At 39.6% G+C, this 17,990-nt stretch overlaps 1 protein-coding gene across 2 annotated transcripts in view; it reads right to left on the bottom strand.

The window, feature by feature from the left end:
- Nucleotides 1-17,990, bottom strand: part of SYT1 (synaptotagmin 1) — a 189,769-nt gene that overhangs the window by 72,616 nt on the left and 99,163 nt on the right. For both annotated transcript variants that reach the window (XM_056845856.1, XM_056845855.1), the window contains one exon: nt 6,415-6,532. In XM_056845856.1, the coding sequence (XP_056701834.1) occupies nt 6,415-6,532 (118 nt within the window). The remainder of the gene's footprint in view (nt 1-6,414; nt 6,533-17,990) is intronic.

The raw sequence follows: 17,990 nt of genomic DNA, 5'->3' as shown, positions 1-17,990 counted from the left end.
AATATGTAGCATAGGCCTCAGAATCTTAATACAGGACCAAGGACTTCTTAATATAGACTTACATATGAAGACTTTGAACATAATTGTTCAGGTTCCTGTGCTTTGTCTGTAGCTGCCTTCAAATGAACATCAACTTTCACATCAGATGTAACACACATTGGCTGCTTGATTATGCTAGCTAACAGGATCCAGATGCTTAGGTTAATTAGGAACTAAACAGGTAATAAATTTAAAATATTTTTTTCCAAAGGGAAATACTGCTACTTGTAAAGTTCTCTTTTTATCAGCAAGTGTCAATAGTGTCATGACTGAAGAAGATAAGGATGATCTAAAACTAAAAGTTTTCAAGTCAAATTTATTTTGATTGCTGCCTGCCGCAATAATAAAATAAAATGCAGGATGTTTTTGCTTATTCTTAATATGGGTGAACCTGGGCCTATTTCAGGGAGCCTAACTAATCTGATGGATGATCTACTGCCTAAATTAGCAAAGGATTATGACAAGTTATATACAGTATAAGCACTATATAATATTAAAGCACTGTATGTTGTCTTTCAACAGTAATTTAGGAGGAAATACAAAATAGGATGTAGCTTTTTTCCAAATGATAGTAGTATCAACCATAAGAACATCAGCGGGCAAATTTACAAAATAATGCACACAAGCACCATCACAGAAATACCATCATGCAACACAGCCACCCCTTGGAAGAAATTTGGGTCCCAAAGGCAGCAGATATTCTCAGGCTCAGCAAGATCTTCCTTCAATAACAAAAACACTGGGAATTACCATTAATTCTACAAATTCTGAAGGGTATTGATGGAGACGAGGGAACTGGTGCAGCTTTCTGTCTGTTCCAGAAATGGACCGCGCCTTCTCCAGACTTGTTTCTCCCCAGGCCATCTCATCCTGCCATGCTCCCCCACTTATCCTTGACTGCCCTGCTTTCCTCCTCGTTCCTTTTTTCAAGCCCTGTTCACACATTACAGTGAACACCTGTACTACCTATGTACAGCATACACTCCACTATTGTTCATACACACGTTCAGTCATTCTCGTTTGACATTCAATGTACGTACAGCCTAACGTGTGATTGAAACCCCTCAGTTATTCAGAAACTGGCCTTCATTTGTAAAGGGAATAAATGTTGGCTCCTTCTTACAAACAGATATGTGCATGTACATGCAGGTTGGGATGATCGTTCACCGTAACATGCTATCCGAACAAAGTGCTTGCCTAATATGCCTTTTCTCTTCCCTTTGTGGTGAATAACATTTATCTTATTTACAAACATCTACACTTCTTTTTTCTAAGTATCAGTATCAGACTTGCCTGTGTATACACAGACTTAAAACATCCCAACACCAGCATCGGGGGGAGGCATGGTCCCTACACATGTGACCTCTGCTTCCTTGGATTCAGGTGGGGGAAATAACTAGTTAAGAATCCTCTAAAGTTTTTAATTTGGAAGTGCTTGCCACTGCTTCATTTAAGGATCCAGTGTGGAAAGGGGTATCCTTTATGAAGACAAACTTGCTGAAAAAGTGCTATGTGAGCATTCCATATCTTGCATGTCTGGCTTTTTGTGAATTATGGCCTTGTTTTTTCTTGTGGCCACTGAGTTTATTACACCATGCTTGGAACTCAGATTGCTTGGATATGGCTGTCAGAAAAATACCATGTAACGTGGGGTTACAACTGATCTCCAGACTGCAGAGATCAGTTCCTCTGGAGAAAATGTCAGTTAGTCTATTGCATCAGTAGGGTGTCAGGTCCCTCTTTGCCACCGGAAGGAGGTTTTTGGGGTGCAGCCTGAGGAGGGCAGGGTTTGGGGAGGGAAGGGACTTCAATGCCATAGAGTACAATTGCCAAAGCGGCCATTTTCTCCAGGTGAACTGATCTCTATCAGCTGGAAATCAATTGTAATAGCAGGAGATCGCCAGCTAGTACCTGGTGGTTGGCAACCATATGCATCAGATCCTCGCTGAGCTCTTTCTCTTCCCCAAACTCCACCCTTCTCAGGCACTACTCCTAAATCTTCAGGAATTTCTAAAGTGGGAGTTGGCAACCATATCTGAAATAAATGTTATGCTTCTATAGATACATTATTCATAGGTCTGTTACTTGGTACATAGATCCAACCAGCCTTTATTTCATCACTAGCCTTCCCCCATTCAGGCTCAGTCTTTACGGGCAAGCAATTCCTGCAGCTGGGCCAAATGGAATGGGAATAGCCTGGCTGGTGGAGCTGCAATTTTGTAAATGTTTTGCTTCTCTCCTCTCTATAGTATAGAGAATATTTATAGGCTACAATGAACCTCATTAAGAATGAGGCATTTTTGCATTTGAGACTTGTTGCTTCGTGCTTTGACATAAAACTTCACACTACCTAGAATGAACACTTAATTTATTTCTGCAGCATATCCTACATTAACAGCATTCATGCATGCCACAAATTGCCAAAAGAGGTAAAGGTGCCCTTTAGTATCAAAGATACGTGGAAATAGTTGAGACATCCTAATGATGTACTGTACTATGATATACCAACACAGAGGAAGTGAAGGAAGGGATAAGAGCACACGAGGGAAGGAGAAAGTGTAGAAATTTAGGCTCAAATCATGCCCCATCTGGATTTGTACCAAAAAGGAATGAAAACACAAGAATAACTATGAGAAGATGCTCAAATCATATTGACTACTACAACTGACTTCAATTTCAGGAGAAACTTGGTGCATTCCCATTTAATATTTACCACATCCAGAGCCGATGTTGGATAAAGAAATAGAATCTCACCCAGCACATGGGGAGACGGCCAAAATACCTAGGCATTATGCGTACACCTGCTGTTTTGACATTGCCCAACCCTGGGAAAGAGGGTGCCAAGATATCCTGTCCAATGAAGGTGAAATGGGTTGAACATAAGGAGGAACAGGCAATTAATATCTGTAGGCATATTATAGATAACAGACTCCATTGGGAAGGCAAGGTATGATGCCAAGCTGCATTCCCAACAATTTCAAACTCCCTTTTTTATTTTTCTGCCTTTCTTTTCCTCTTTTTTTCAAAATTTTCCAGAAACAGCAGGTTGATTTTAAATTGACATTTTCCATTCTTTTTCTCTTTTACACACACACACACACACACACACACACACACACACACACACACACACACACACATCCCTACATTATTTTGCTTTTCTGATAATGGGCTCCTCTGGTGACAGTAAGTGCTGCCAATTATGTGGGTAACATTCAGTTTAGTTTCACAGTGAACCCCCACCTCCACTATGGCATACAACATTTCAGTTGGAAAAACTGAAAAGCTATTTTGGTTTAGGGAGGAAACAAAAAAGAAAATAGCTGTGGGAGAAAAATTAACAGGCTAAAGCCAAATTCTTCCATTTTTACTCCTACTCAGTCCTCTACATGAATATTCCAGAAATGTGCAGTTCTTTCACATTTGTTGATACCAAGAGATCTCCAGGTTGGGGTTAGGCTTGAGATCCATAACAAGATAAAATGATATGCTACTCAGGGATGTCTTTATCATGCGAGAGAAAGTAGACAGGAAGTATGCAGTAAGCAATGGTGAACAAGTCAAGCTTCTACTTTTAGCACTTCCTGCCCAAAGTGGGGTCTCCTATGCAATAATATACATATGTTCAAGAGATGTGGTTGGGGAGATGTGCAAGTTCTCAGTTAATAAGGTATGAAAAGTAGGAGCACAAGTTACAATTTGTCTTCTCTGTTTTTGCATAATATCTGAAAGCCCCTTTAGCTCCTGAAGATCGCCCTTTTTATAGACCTTCATTTTCCATTGCCACTTTGGTAACTTTCTGCTTCTACTTGAATGAAAAAGGGCTTGTTTTTTATTTAATAACGAAGTGGTGTGATGCCAGAGGGAGGAAAGGAAGGGTTTGCTGGCATGATGTCGTTGGCACTGGATCTAGAGTCAGTTGCATTTCCAAAAATTCAACAAAAATGCTCTTACAATTTTTTTTCAGAGTACATGCACTCTCTCTTATGCCCTTACAGACAGCATCTGAAATTCCTTACCAAACATTTAATAACCAGAGATATCCAATCATCAAGCCATCAGGACTTCATTAAGGACTGTACAACACCAGCCCTCATGCGGACCAAGAAGATACCATTTCCATGACCATAAAACTGTTGTATATTTCCAAATCCACAGAACCAGAAAACTGACAGAATGTTAGTGAAAAGGTGACAGATGGAGAAAAAAATAGGTAAGCCATAATTCACTGGACTTATCCAGTCAGTTCATGACCTAAACACTTTGCTAGTACAATATAGCTTCTTACACAGAATGCACCACCAGTGTAAACTCTCTCTGCCCATACCCACCTTTGTACTGTCTCACAAATTCTGTACTGTTAATTATATTTATTACATTTATATACTTTCATCCATCATGGAACTCAACACTGCATAACCATAAAGGCACTGACCAGACCCAGCAGGGCTGCTGTATAATGTGCCTTCTAGCCATACCCAATTTAGGCTAGTGATGGCATCAGAAGTCAGTATTCCTGAGCTGCTGCCAAGGGCCCAAGGCCACACCTATGCTAGCCTGCCTGGTCCCAACAATTGTTGCCACGTCACCACTCCTCCTTTTTGAGCAGCGGCAAGAATGGCACCCTTCTGGGCCTTTATTCCTTGTTTCTACTCCATGTGTTATCCTTTTTCCTTTGAGCAATGAGAAAGAATGGATCCTCTGGAGAATTATCCCCTTCAAACCCATTCCCCCTTGCTACCATGTGACATCTCAGGGGTTCTTTAATGTGCTGCTTCTTTGAAAGAGAGACACTAGAGGGAGCACAATGCTACTCTTTCATGCTCATTTAATTATGCCGGCACCAATACAAACTAAAGGAAAAAGTCAGATTTCACTCATTCCCTTGACAAAGTAGAACATGTGCATGCATGCACAGCGTAGTTAATGGAGACAAACATTGGGGGGCACTGGAAGGTATCTTGCCTTGGTCCCAAAATCTTGATTCCAGATCTAATCTGTGCTGTATTCCAGAATACTTGTGGACAATACTCATGGACACACTCCCCCCACCAAGATGAGGCCTAAATGATCTGCTGCTGTATCAATAGTGGGGGCAGGGGGCAATACTGAATTTATATATTGACTGAAAGCATAGCTGTAATGAGAACATTGTAGCCTTTTTATAACACAATATCCTTTTTATAAGTAAATGATGCAAAGGATAAAGAGGCCTGAATTAAGGCATGTATTTGATTTGCCCCACAGTGGCCTCCCAGTTCAGGAACAATTTCAAGTAATAAAAAAATATAACGTGCATCTATTTAATGGGCTTGAATGCATTAGAGAGAAAGGAAGGAGTCAAACTGTACCCAGGCATTTATCATTGACTATTTATCTTTACCACTTATTTTTCTTCTAATTAATATTCCTTCCCCCCATTTTCCTCTCCTTCTCATTTTATTGCAAACTCTATACTCATCCTCTTTTGCCCTCTCTTTTCTCCCTTTCTAAAATACATGCAGTATATGAAATCTTTTTTCTTGTTACTGCTTTCCTTATAAGTTGCAAGGATAATCATATAAGAAGGTAACATGGTGAGCAAAGTAAGAAAAAAGCTTTGTATCTTGCTCCAATAAAATGATCTTGATAGACATTGGAATGATGCTGCCTTTATTCAGCTCTCAACATAGTCCCGGACTCACTATAAAAGGAGGTAACTCACAATTGGCATCTACTTATATCTCCTTAGAGGTAGGAAAGAAGAAGATGGTACCGTGCAAGGACACAACCTTGGAGAGCTCACAAGAAAAAAAGGCGGGTAGGAGAAGGAAAAGGAGGAACAAACACCTGGTACCTCAAACACAGTATCTTAGATTAATTTAATGCATATTAAATATTCGCCTCCAGAGTTCAAAAAATGAAGGGATAGCATTCCCTCTTTTGGCAGGCCATAGTTATTTAAATTCTCTTCAATTCTTGACCCATATTCAAAAACATAGCAGCACACAGAACAATTAAAGTTTGCAGGGTTACCTAACTGTTGAATTTATGAAAAAGTTCCTATATTTTGAATTTCCCATAAAACAACAGCTCCTGAAGTTTAAAAGTGCAGAGGTGGAAGAAAGAAGCTTCTTGTTCTGTTCGTGCTGATTGGTCTGATTCCGTGCCCTCCTCAGGACACCATAGGTGAGGCGAGGGGCCGGGGCAGAATGAAAGACTATACATATCTGAACCATCCCCTTCCAAATCTACTACATAGAAACGGTCTTCAGACCTAGTAAATGTGAATAATATCCTGCATATGAGCAGCAATCCTCATTTTCTAATGGTGAGAGAACTGTTATAGGAAAAATCATGACTAGCACAGACATTGCTATATATACATCAGCCTACCTGATAAGCCTCCCACGTCCATCTTCTTCAGATTCTTTGCTTCCAAGATGACAACAGTCAGCTTGCCAGCAGTAGGCACATAGCGGAGAGAGAAGCAGATGTCTCCTAGCTTCTCTTGCTGCAACAAGAAACAAGGGGAGCTGTTATTTTCCTTTCAACAGAATATGCAATACCTTGTTCGAAATCATGGATTCGGAAATAAATTTTTTTTATAACGCCTCCAAAAAAACAATGTAATAGCCAGGGAAATGAATTCCAATTTATTTAAGGGACTCTCCGCCCCAAATAAATGAGCCCTCAACCAAATACTACAATTATGAATGACCAGGAGTTGAAGCAATGATAATTGACAAATCCTGTTCCTGGCATTATCAGCACCCCTGAGACCAAAGCACATACTACATTTTTCAGATATTTGCTTATGTCTGTAGAAATGAAAATATGTAAAGGGAGAAGCAATAATACCATGTTTTCTTGATGGGAAAACAACCCTGAATATGACGACTTCCCTAAAAACTGTACACCCAGACAAATTATTACTGGACATAACTGTAACTTGTATGAGAATGTAGGATGACCCCCCCCCACACACACACACCACCTTTTTTGTTGACACACCTGGAAAAAACACTTGCCTTGCATTTGAGCAAATACTATATATGGATTTCCCTAAGAAAGACATCCATGAAATATAACATTAAAAAAACAACTTGTGCTCATAGGTAAAAATCTATGTATTAGATTGCATTTTACTTTTTCATGGAGATATGGTGTGATTTTCACATGCGAAAAAGGCCATGGTGAAGAAAAAACAACTGGCCCTGTAGGCTTGCTTAACCTTGTAGGGACTGTGTCCCTAGTTCTCCATTTCGCCCAATAATATAGTGCAGAAAATGGGCGACAATTACTGCCAATCATGCAATACAGTGTGACCTTCCTAGGCAGTTTTACTTCTGCCACCTCTCAATAATTTTAATCAGCTATATGCCTGCAGCGTTGCACGCATGTTAAATGTAATGATTCCATGACAAAATGCTGTCATCATCTGTCAAAATGGCAGCAGCAGATGCACTACTCATTTGAATTTTTCTCTGTCCAAAAATGTGTTGTTGTTTGCTCACAGTTTGCTGTTGAAAATGATTAGGAACCCCTTCGGCATGAATCTAGGATTAGTTGTGAGAGTAATCAGCAGGCCATTACTTTTGTTGCCACAAAAACAGGGAACATTCTTGTCACTTTTTGTAATAAACAGACCAGTTTTAAAAGCCATTTTGTTTCCCCCCCTTTACATTTAGCAGACAGTGCAAGTATTTTCTGAAGAGTCACAGTGGTATCTAATAGATGACATTAATGGCTGGAAGTACTTAGTTTTGTTCACAATATATCAGACCAGACATTACAGCTACAACCCATTGTGCTGCATCATTAAAGGGCATCCTTAAAATAGTGCTATTTCTTAGCACGCCAAAAGAACAAGCTGCAGACACAAATTACGCAATCTTTGTAATAAATGCAAAAATGAATCTATTTGATCTTGAAGATGCAAGGATATAAAGCAGACGGCTGCATGCTGCTCAGTAATGATCATTAGGAATATTTTGCCCGCTGTCTTCTTAGTCCTGTGCACAATGCTATCCCTAGGGAGGTAGCGATACTGTTTTCAAAAACTGCAGAATCAGGTTACACTAAACACTCTAATTAGGCATTTCAGGCCTCCCTGATCTTTTAAAAAAGACAGCCCTCCCTATAGCATTGAGTTTAATTCTACAATTACTTTGGGGAGCACTATGGTAAACTTTGAGGATAGCCTTCTGTAAGCCAGAAAGACTATCAAAGGCCATTTATGCTTTGGAATTTTGTGCTGGGTTTGCTGCTCTGCAGACACAGTTTTTTGATCTGAATTCTCAAAACTCTATGCATGGGGGCTTTTTGCCCCGACTATATTCCAGGAGTACATTGCAATCAATTATGCATCTCCAGCGAAATATGGAGCTTCTGAGTCCCTCCCTCTGACAATGCTGCTTTGTAATTGGCTGTAGTGTATTTTTTGAAATATGTCACCAGCTCCTGCCAGCTCCGCAGTGGGATTCTTTAATTTGTAATTAATCAATTGGCCCCAATGTCTGAAAATTCCCTCTGTGAAACTGATCAAGAGGAGAGTGGGGAATGCTTACTCCTCGGCACGTTCACTCAAGTCCCCCTAAATTCCATGGGGCTTACTCCCAAGTAAGCATGCACAGGGTGACTGAAAGCTCCCCTTTTTGTTTTACAATGGTATTTTCGTGATAAAACGCTAAAATGGAAAATATAAAGGAGGTGTAGCCAAGGGAACGACTTGGCGTCCCCCCCCCATTCTGGCAATTTATCATTGAATTGTCCAAATGAGGGGGGGAGGAGGTGCCAAATCTTTCCTTCGGCTACTCTTCATTTATATTTACAATTTTAGTGTTTTATTGCTAAAATACCACTGTAAAACAAAAAAAGGGGGCCCAGGGAACCCTGGGTCACCAGCCCCTGACAGCCCCGCAGCTGGATTCATACATTTTATTTGATCCTAGTGGCCATTTTACAGCCAAAGCAGAGAAGGAACACCCCCCTACACACACCAATTTATTTCTGGCTGTCTCAAGGCATGGGTCTTGTGCTGGAAAACCATAAAGAACTCTTGACTGCTGAAAATGACCAGAAAGGATACGTATGAGGTGGTGGTGGTGGGTCGGACAGCTAGCTCTATTCCTGAGATCACTGCTGAAACTCACCAAAATGGCTTCTAGGAAGAGGTTAGATGAGGGAGGGACAAGCAAGAATGGGTATGGGGAGAGAAACCCAAAGTTAAGGCTATGCACAGGCATTGTCTTGATTAGCTTTGCTTTGGAATTGAGGTAAACTTTAAAATCATGCTAAAACAGGTTCCTGAAAATGTGGGACAACCACTGCGAAATGACTTCTGAAGGTCAGAAAAATCATGAATAACTCCAACGAATCCCCAAAGTAGTCCGGCAGTCAACACGAGGCAAAGTACCCAGGCATAAATGGCCAAAGACTGAGGACAGTGAAAGCATATACAGATATAACAATCCCCCTAACCTAGGTAGCCACCCCCTCCTTCATGTAATTTCTCTACATGCCTTAACTGTGGGTATATTGGCATGTACCTTAATCACAGTGCATATTTGCTAATATTTCATATTCACACTGATTAATTTGGTTTCAGAATTCCAGTTACAAGCAAACCCTAGTTAACAATCCATGCTACAACAGAGAATATGAAGATGATCTTTGCCCCAGAATTCTGGAAGTTACAGATCCTTGAGGGTAGCTGTGACTTGGTCAATTCTAATCAGTAGATGCAATATTTAGGAGATACCTGACTGAATTTTATGTTTTTTTAAAGCTCTATCTTGAGTTCATAGGTACTGCTAGCCTCAATAATACCATTACAAAATGCACTTTCAATTCCTACAGTGACCTTTTAATCCATTGACCAAATGAGTACAACCTTCCTTTTAAAATGTACGATTAATTATTTAAACTATTCTTACATTTTAAGGTATGTAGAAGGTATATAATGAAATAATAGCTGTAAAGAGAAGAGACTGCAATTCTTAACAGTCTTAATTCTTTTTCGGCCCTGGCCCCGGCCTGGTGGAATAGTCTTCCTGGTGACATCAGGGCCCTGCAGGACCTTAGGGAATTCTGCAGGGCCTGTAAAACAGAGCTATTCCGCCGGGCCTACAATTGAGGAAAGCCACAAGAAGAAGATCCATCTTTACTGGCCTCCCCATCCCGCCCATCCCGCCCCCTTTTTGAAATCTGGGGGCTGATCAGCTAATATTTGTCACTGTGGCACCTAGGGTAGTTACGGCCATCTGAGTAGGGTTTTTAATGGTTTTAATAATTATGGTTTTAAGGATGTTTTAGATGTAATCTGTTTTTAATTATTGTTATCTGCCCTGAGCCTGGCTCGCTGGGGATGAGGGCGGGTTATAAATTTGAATAAATAAATACATTAACAGGTACAGAAATATATTTTAGTCCTCACAGTTAGGATTGAGCTGAAAAGGTGCATGTATCATTTGCTTGAACTTTTGGAAGTGTCATAGGACCCCATTTATCCAGCAGTTTTTCAGGAACCACATCAAAATGGGTGAAAGTCATTGCTTATGTATATAGTATTGCTGTTAACATTTTCTGCTTTCATTTGCCCTCACGTCTCTGCTGGTTTAGGATCACCAACATAAGTTATGTAACTAGTCCTGAAACATTGCCCTCAATCTAAATTAGCCATATTTGCCATCAGATATTATTGGTTATGTAGTTCTGTAATATCATTATGTTCATGGAGGAATCATTGCCAAAAAAAGGCCTGAAAGAAAAAAATTGCCCTAAGGGGGCATATTTGGGGGCATGTTAATGAACAGACATGACAAGAGATAGACATAATTTGTGGGGGGGGGGGTAGGGGTAGGAAATATTTCAGATTTCCCCCACACATTGATTTAGCTGAAAGCTGAACAGGCACTCATTGGTTACAGCCGTAACTACAATGCACCAAGTAATTTCCAGTTGAATACTAAGCAGAGTTACCTCCTTCGATGTTCACTGAAGTCACTTGAAGTCAATGGACTTAGAAGGATGCAACTCTGTTTAGGAAGTCAGTGTTACAGATGGTATTTGGCAATATCCCTCATGATTTTGGAGCCTCAGATATCATGTGCTTTTGGCCTTCAGTCTTTTGTACTGTATTTTATCATTTGGCTTTAAAAAGATCTAGTACAACATTCTCTAAGCATCTTTCCCATAATTTAAACTTATTTTGACCACATGTATTTATGTAGTTAAATCTGATACCAGCAATGCACAATGAAGTAGCATAGGGCTGCAGTTAATATTACAGAGTGTGGTGTGAGCATGCTTTGTAGCATTTGGAGACAAAATACAAGAAGTTTTTTCTGACGCTGCACTGGTCATTGTCCTACAAAGAACCAGTAAGCTATCTGTGAGTTATAGCTTGTCAACCAATGCAAAGTAGGGCTTTCTCTTCAAAGGAAAAACTCACACATACTTTGAAAAGCCCACGGAATACAGTCACATACATATGTATTAGTAAAAATCTGTTCCAGTGTGTTCCATAGGTACACCCAAAACCTAACAGAAATTGCTCTGGGATAAATTATACCTTCCAGTTTTCAATCCTAAAGCACACCACAGAGTATTAAAAATATCCTTTAAAACTATTTGGCTGCCAATATATGACAATAAAAACCATAGCTAGAGGTGTGGTTTTGTATAATTGTAAATCCTTGCTGAGCTATGAGGTACAGAAGAGTGCCTCTGGTGATGATTATCTCACAGAAGTGCCTTATTGTCATTATGATTAGCTTTCAGCTTTAAGTATTCATAATTTATTTTAGCCAATTGCACTGATCACTGGTTGGAAACTTTCAGCTAGTGTTGGAACCATCCAACTGTGAGGACCATAGAGGTTAACTTCTTCCCTCCAAATGCCCAATTGCCAATCAGAAGACTCCTTCTGCTTAAGCAGCTTGATAATTTACTTACTCATAAAACTACTGCCACCAAACATAACAGAAATTAATTCAAAGCTTTAATAGACAGCATCAGAACCATTTTTTTTTCCGACTGACAATAAAGGACCATTTAAAGTTTCACTGAGGCAGAAACTGTCCTGTTAGAAAAACCCTCCAGCTGGCTTTATATTGTAAAAAAATGGTTTTCTTCTTTCCCCCCTTCCTGTTTTTGTTCTATCCTAGTAAAATACTTCCCTAATGAAGTATGGAGAAAAAACAACACAATAAAAGGAAGTGCTCTGATTCAGAATGCAACTACCTCTTAGGAATGTACACTTTGATATAGCCTAGAGATGTCTACATGTTTTTATAAAAAGAAACAAAGAGGCTTATGTTGGTGATTCAGTTATTTTTAAAATATTGGTTTTGAATAGATATTAATTTTTTTCCAAGTGATAAGTGATAATTCAAAAACACATGAGGAGACAACACGGGCGGTGGGGGGGGGAATTATTCCTCTTTCAAGTTTGCAGGATAGATGAAGATCTCATTCACCGTCTAATTCCATAAAATGTCATAAAAGAATTGTTAGGGTCTACTGTATGTGAAAGACAGAATCTATCTGATTTAATAAGTAGAAAATTGAGATCAATAACATCAGTACATTTGAAATTGAAATGGTGGCATTATGTGTGATAGTTGTAACTAAGGCTTTAAAAAGTTGAAAACAGTAGTTCAGAATTTTAACGCTGGCTTGAACATCTATAATAGGCTATGTATTATTTAATATGTTCCAACTAAATGTTAAGTAATTTTTAGATTTTTACATGATAGAATACCAACGTGGCATAAGTAGACTAACCGAACGCCATATTATAATCATTTCTTAATTTAGAGAATGTATCACAAAGTATGATAACTGACTAAAATTCTAGCTCTATCTAACTGAGTTATCCAATGAAAAATGCTATATTGTATGTTTTTATATATATAATGTTTTACCTTTCCCTTTTTTTCTCCTTTCTGTACCCTCCCAAATATATAAATAAAAAACCCTTTTATAAAAAAAAAAGAATTTAAAAAAAATGGATCTAGAAATCCTATTTCTACCAATATGAAAGACAGTAACTATGAAACAATGCATTTGACTGCAATTTTAAAAGATGTACAGTATCTCTGATAATTGCAGGAGTGTGGGCAGCTAGAAGCAGATTTGAAGAACTGCTAGTAGGAGTAAGGATATTTCTAAGAATATTTCTCAAGGCAAATAACTGACATAATTGAAAGAATTTTTGGAAACCCATTCCCTGTGGATCCATTAGTGATACCTTTTCGTTATGTGGAAAAATCTGTCAGGAAAATAGATAAGGAAATGGTTGCTAATTTAATTACAGTTGTAAAAACTTTCCCGTATTTAAATCTTTAAAAGTGCCATCAGTAGAAGACTATTAGTACATAGCTGGGAAACAATTAAAAGTTATAAATATAGTAAGTCACAGAGAAGGGAGACAAACAAATTATTCTTTCCATGACAGATTAAGTTCATTTACTTCTGGAATGTAACGTATGGATATAGTGACAATATGGTTGACTTATGCCTCCATAAAATAACAACATATGTTCAGTTACTGAATTCCTCTATATTTTAGAAAGCAAAATTCATTGTTTGTTATTTTAGATGTGCATTTTAAATAATAACAATAATAATTACTAAACAAGATACAGGTAGTTATACAGTTTTCACCAGAGAATTCGAAGTACTGTTGTAGAAAGATGCAACACAAATTTTGCCCCATCTGAACTAAAGTATCTTTTTTTTGCCTTCTGAATATATTTTTCCAGCATTGCCACCAATTAAAGGAAAGCAAGGTTCTGTGATAATATGAATCCAGGACTTTTAATCATATTGCTTTATAATCATGTTGCTATCTGATCAAGGGAGCTTTGACTCTTGAAAGCACATACACCGAAACTCTTAAGAACTCAAAGCCCTTATACAGGAAGGGGATTTTGACCTAATAGGAATTACTGAAACTTGGTGGGTTGTCACTCATGACTGGAATATTAAGATTGAGAGGTACAACTTCTTTAAAAAGGATAGACAGATAAGGAAGGGGGGAGGAGAAGCATTATATGTCAAAGATGTGTATACTTGTGAAGAAATACATGAATCTGAGCATGGAAGTCCAGTCGAGAGTCTATGGGTAAAAATAAAAGGAGTAAGAAATAATCATGATATTATGGTGGGGGTCTGCTATCGACCACCAAACCAGGCAGAGGACTTGGATAAGACACTCCTAGACCAGATTACAAAGTTCTCAAAGAGACGGGACATGGTGGTCATGGCAGATTTTAATTACCCGAATATCTGTTGGAAGTCCAACTCTGCTAAAAATGCAAGGTCCAACAAATTCCTGACTTGTCTTGCTGACAACTTCATATTCCAGAAAGTGGACAGGGAAACAAGGGGAGCTGCTATCTTAGACTTGATTCTCACCAACAGGGAAGAACTGGTTGATGAGGTTAAAGTAGTAGTAGTGGCCATGTAATCTTGGAATTTACAATCTTGGGGAAAGGAAAAACTGTATGTAGTCAGACATATAGGTTGGACTATAGCAAAGCAAATTTTAACAAACTTAAACTTATGCTGGGTAGAATCTCACGGTCAGAAATACTTAAGGAGACGGGAGTTCAAGAAGGATAGAGTTTCTTAAAAATGAAACACTGAAGGCACAATCACAAACCATTTTTATGAGAAGGAAAAATGGGAGGAGCCTAAAGAGGCCAGGGTGGCTCCATAAATGGCTTTTTAAAGATTTGAGAAATAAAAAAGACTCATTTAGGAAGTGGAAGGAGGGCCTTGAGGAATATAAACAAATAACTAGTGCTGTTGTGAGTCAGCCTGAGCCTTCCTCCTCTGAGGACAAAGAAATATCAGAGCAAGGCCCCACACCCTCACCAGAACAACAGGGCTGGGACTTTGAGCCAGCTTAAGGGGAGGAGGGCTGTTCCTTCCGAGATGGAGCAGGAGCAACTTATCATCTCCAGGATTCCCCCAGGCAGTTAATGGAAAAGATTGAAGGCTCGGCTTGCATTGCAGGAGAGGAGACATTCTGCTAGGCTGTTAGCTAAAAAGTTATCACAAGAGACAGAATCGCCAAGTGATTTGGAACAGGTGGAGGACGCAGAGGGCAATAAAAGCTAGGCTGGCCACCAGGCTCCTCATGGGAGCAACTTTGTTAAATTCCTGCCAGCTCTGATATTCGTGTCAGAGACTCCTTTTTGATAAAACTCTGTGTTTTGGAAGCTTTCCTTTCTAGGTCCCAGTTTCCAGCCTCCTGCACCTAAACTTCGGAGAAACCTGTGGGCCGCAGCCAAGACCTTGAGGGTAAGGAACTCTTGTTGGTGAGTGACCTGGTTCTTTTACTGGGGTGTGCTTGCTTCGTACTTATTTGTGTGCCGCCAGCCACTCCCAGCAAGAGTAAAATCAGCATCAGGCTCTGCCTCAACACACTATCTCTGATGCTGTGATTGAAGTCAGAAACTCAGCACTGCTGCTTGGTCCCTGCCTGTATGCAACAAGTGCTTGTAGGGAGAGTGTTAGGAAAGCTAAAGCTCGGTATGAGCTCAGGCTACCGAGAAATGCTAAACACAACAAAAAGGGTTCTTTTCCTATGTTCAGAGTAAGAATACGAACAAGGACATGATAAGCCCACTGCGGGGACCGGGAAGTGAAATTGTAATAGGAGATGAAGAGAGGGCAGAACTGCTCAATTCCTACTTTTCCTCAGTCTTTTCTTGTAAGGAAAACAGTGCTCAACATGGCATAAACAGACCACATGATGAGGGAAGGGAGTTGCAGCCTAGGACTGGCATTGGGGTAGTGCACAAACACCTAGTTTCTTTAAATGAAACAAAGTCCTCAGGGCCAGATGAATTGCATCTAAGGGTACTTAAAGAACTTGCAGATGTAATTTCTGAACCACTATCCATTATTTTTGAGAATTCTTGGAGAACAGGTAAAGTGCCAGAAGACTGGAGGCAGGATTGGGGAGACTTGTCTTAGCAGTAGTGTGTGCAGAAAGGATCTAGGGGTCTTAGTAGACCAAACACTGAACATGAGTCAGCAGTGTGATGCAGTAGCTAAAAAGGCAAATGAGATCTTGGGCTGTATCAACAGAAGTATAGTGTCCAGATCATGTGAAGTGATGGTATCACTTTATTCTTCTCTGGTTAGACCTCACCTAGAGTACTGTGTTCAGTTTTGGGCACCGCTATTTAAGAAGGATGTAGATAAACTGAAACATATCCAGAGGAGGGCAACAAAGATGGTGAGGGGTCTGGAGACCAAGTCCTATGAGGAAAGGTTGAAGGGGTTGGGTATGTTTAGCTTGAAGAGGAGAAGACTGAGAGGGGATATGATAACCACCTTCAAATACTTGAAGGGCTGTCACATAGAGGATGGTGCCAAGTTGTTTTCTGTTGCCCCAGAAGGTTGGACCAGAACTAACGGGTTGAAATTAAATCAAAAGAGTTTCCTTCTAGACATTAGGAAGAATTTTCTAACAGTTAAGAGCGGTTTCTCAGTGGAACAGGCTTCCTCAGGAGGTGGTAAGCTCTTCTTCCCTGGAGGTTTTTAAGCAGAGGCTAGATGGCCATCTGTCAGCAATGCTGGTTCTATGACCTTAGGCAGTTCATGAGAGGGAGGGCATCTTGAGCATCTTCTGGACATGGAGTAGGGGTCACTGGGTGTGTGTGGGGAAGGTAGTTGTGAATTTCCTGCATTGTGCAGGTGGTTGGACTAGATGACCATGGTGATCCCTTCCAACTCTATGATTCTATGATTCTTGTTGATCTCAAAGGTGCTACTGGCCTCGAATCTAGCTGTTGCTAGTATAATAGTCAAAGACAGTACAATCCTAAGCAGTTATACCCTTCTAAGCCCACTGACAAATATAAAAAGTGCCAAAATAATTGGGTAATGTAATGGTCACTTTTGCATATGCTGTCCTGTCAAATCTGACAGGAATATGGTCAGACAAGTATGACTATTTTAAAAGAATCACCACCTTTTCAATGAAATCACCATTCTTTCCCATGATAAATTAAGCAAATTCTTTGTATTTAGTCATATTTAGGTTCTAGAAAACTACTTGGAGCACCCAAAGTTACTGAAACCACAGGGAAGGTTCCAACAGCTGGGGCACTTGTTACTGGAGCAGTCTGTGTTCACATAAATTGTGCCAATTAACCGCCTACAGTGAGGAGTCTGATCATTCTAACCATAATATGCTAGTGAATTATCCTCTACCAGCCTTCTTCTAGTATTCATAATTATTTTAACTGTTTCTAAAAAGTGTTTCTACAAAAGGGGGGGAAGCACCTAGTTGAAAATAAAGAAATAAACACCATTATTATGAGATGAAAATGGCACTTCACGGTCATCAGTTGCAAAGTGATTACAATCAGTGCTCTCGCAGAATGAGATGCTGTGGCTAAAGGAACTGGCAATAGGAGCTTAACAAAAAGATGCTCTTCCATTTAGCATCAGGAGGGACAGATGTGGACATTTACTTGCTCTTTGCTTCAATTAGGATCTAACCAATTTTCAGCTCCCAGTCGAAACAGATGGAAATCTAATTTCTGAATCAAAGAGAAAGCACTTTTTAAAAAGCCAGTTCTGCTACTCCCCTCTCAAGAATGAAAGAATGGTATCTTCTCCCCCTCCCCACAGAAACACATATTCTTGCATTCAGTTGCTAGTAGTTTTTAATGATTGCATCTCATTGTGTTCTGCCACTTGGCTTTTCCTCAGCTCCTGCCTGATCACATTTCTAAATGTCACTCACGTTTGTGCAAGCCACTGTGCAAAACAAAATTAATTTAACTCAGAACGGCACATTAATATTATTACTTTTGACAGCATGGAAAACTTATTAGCTATAACATGTTGCAAGGCTCCTCTAAGCAAGAATAGTTTTAAGTGCAACACTGAAAGGAAATGTAATACATTCAAAGGATGTCCTTTTTGGATTACCAGGCATT

Source organism: Euleptes europaea, chromosome 3 (genome assembly GCF_029931775.1).
Source record: "Euleptes europaea isolate rEulEur1 chromosome 3, rEulEur1.hap1, whole genome shotgun sequence".
Lineage (NCBI taxonomy): Eukaryota > Metazoa > Chordata > Lepidosauria > Squamata > Sphaerodactylidae > Euleptes > Euleptes europaea.
Note: the sequence above shows the minus strand (reverse complement) of the source record. Positions and strands in the feature narration are given on the sequence as shown.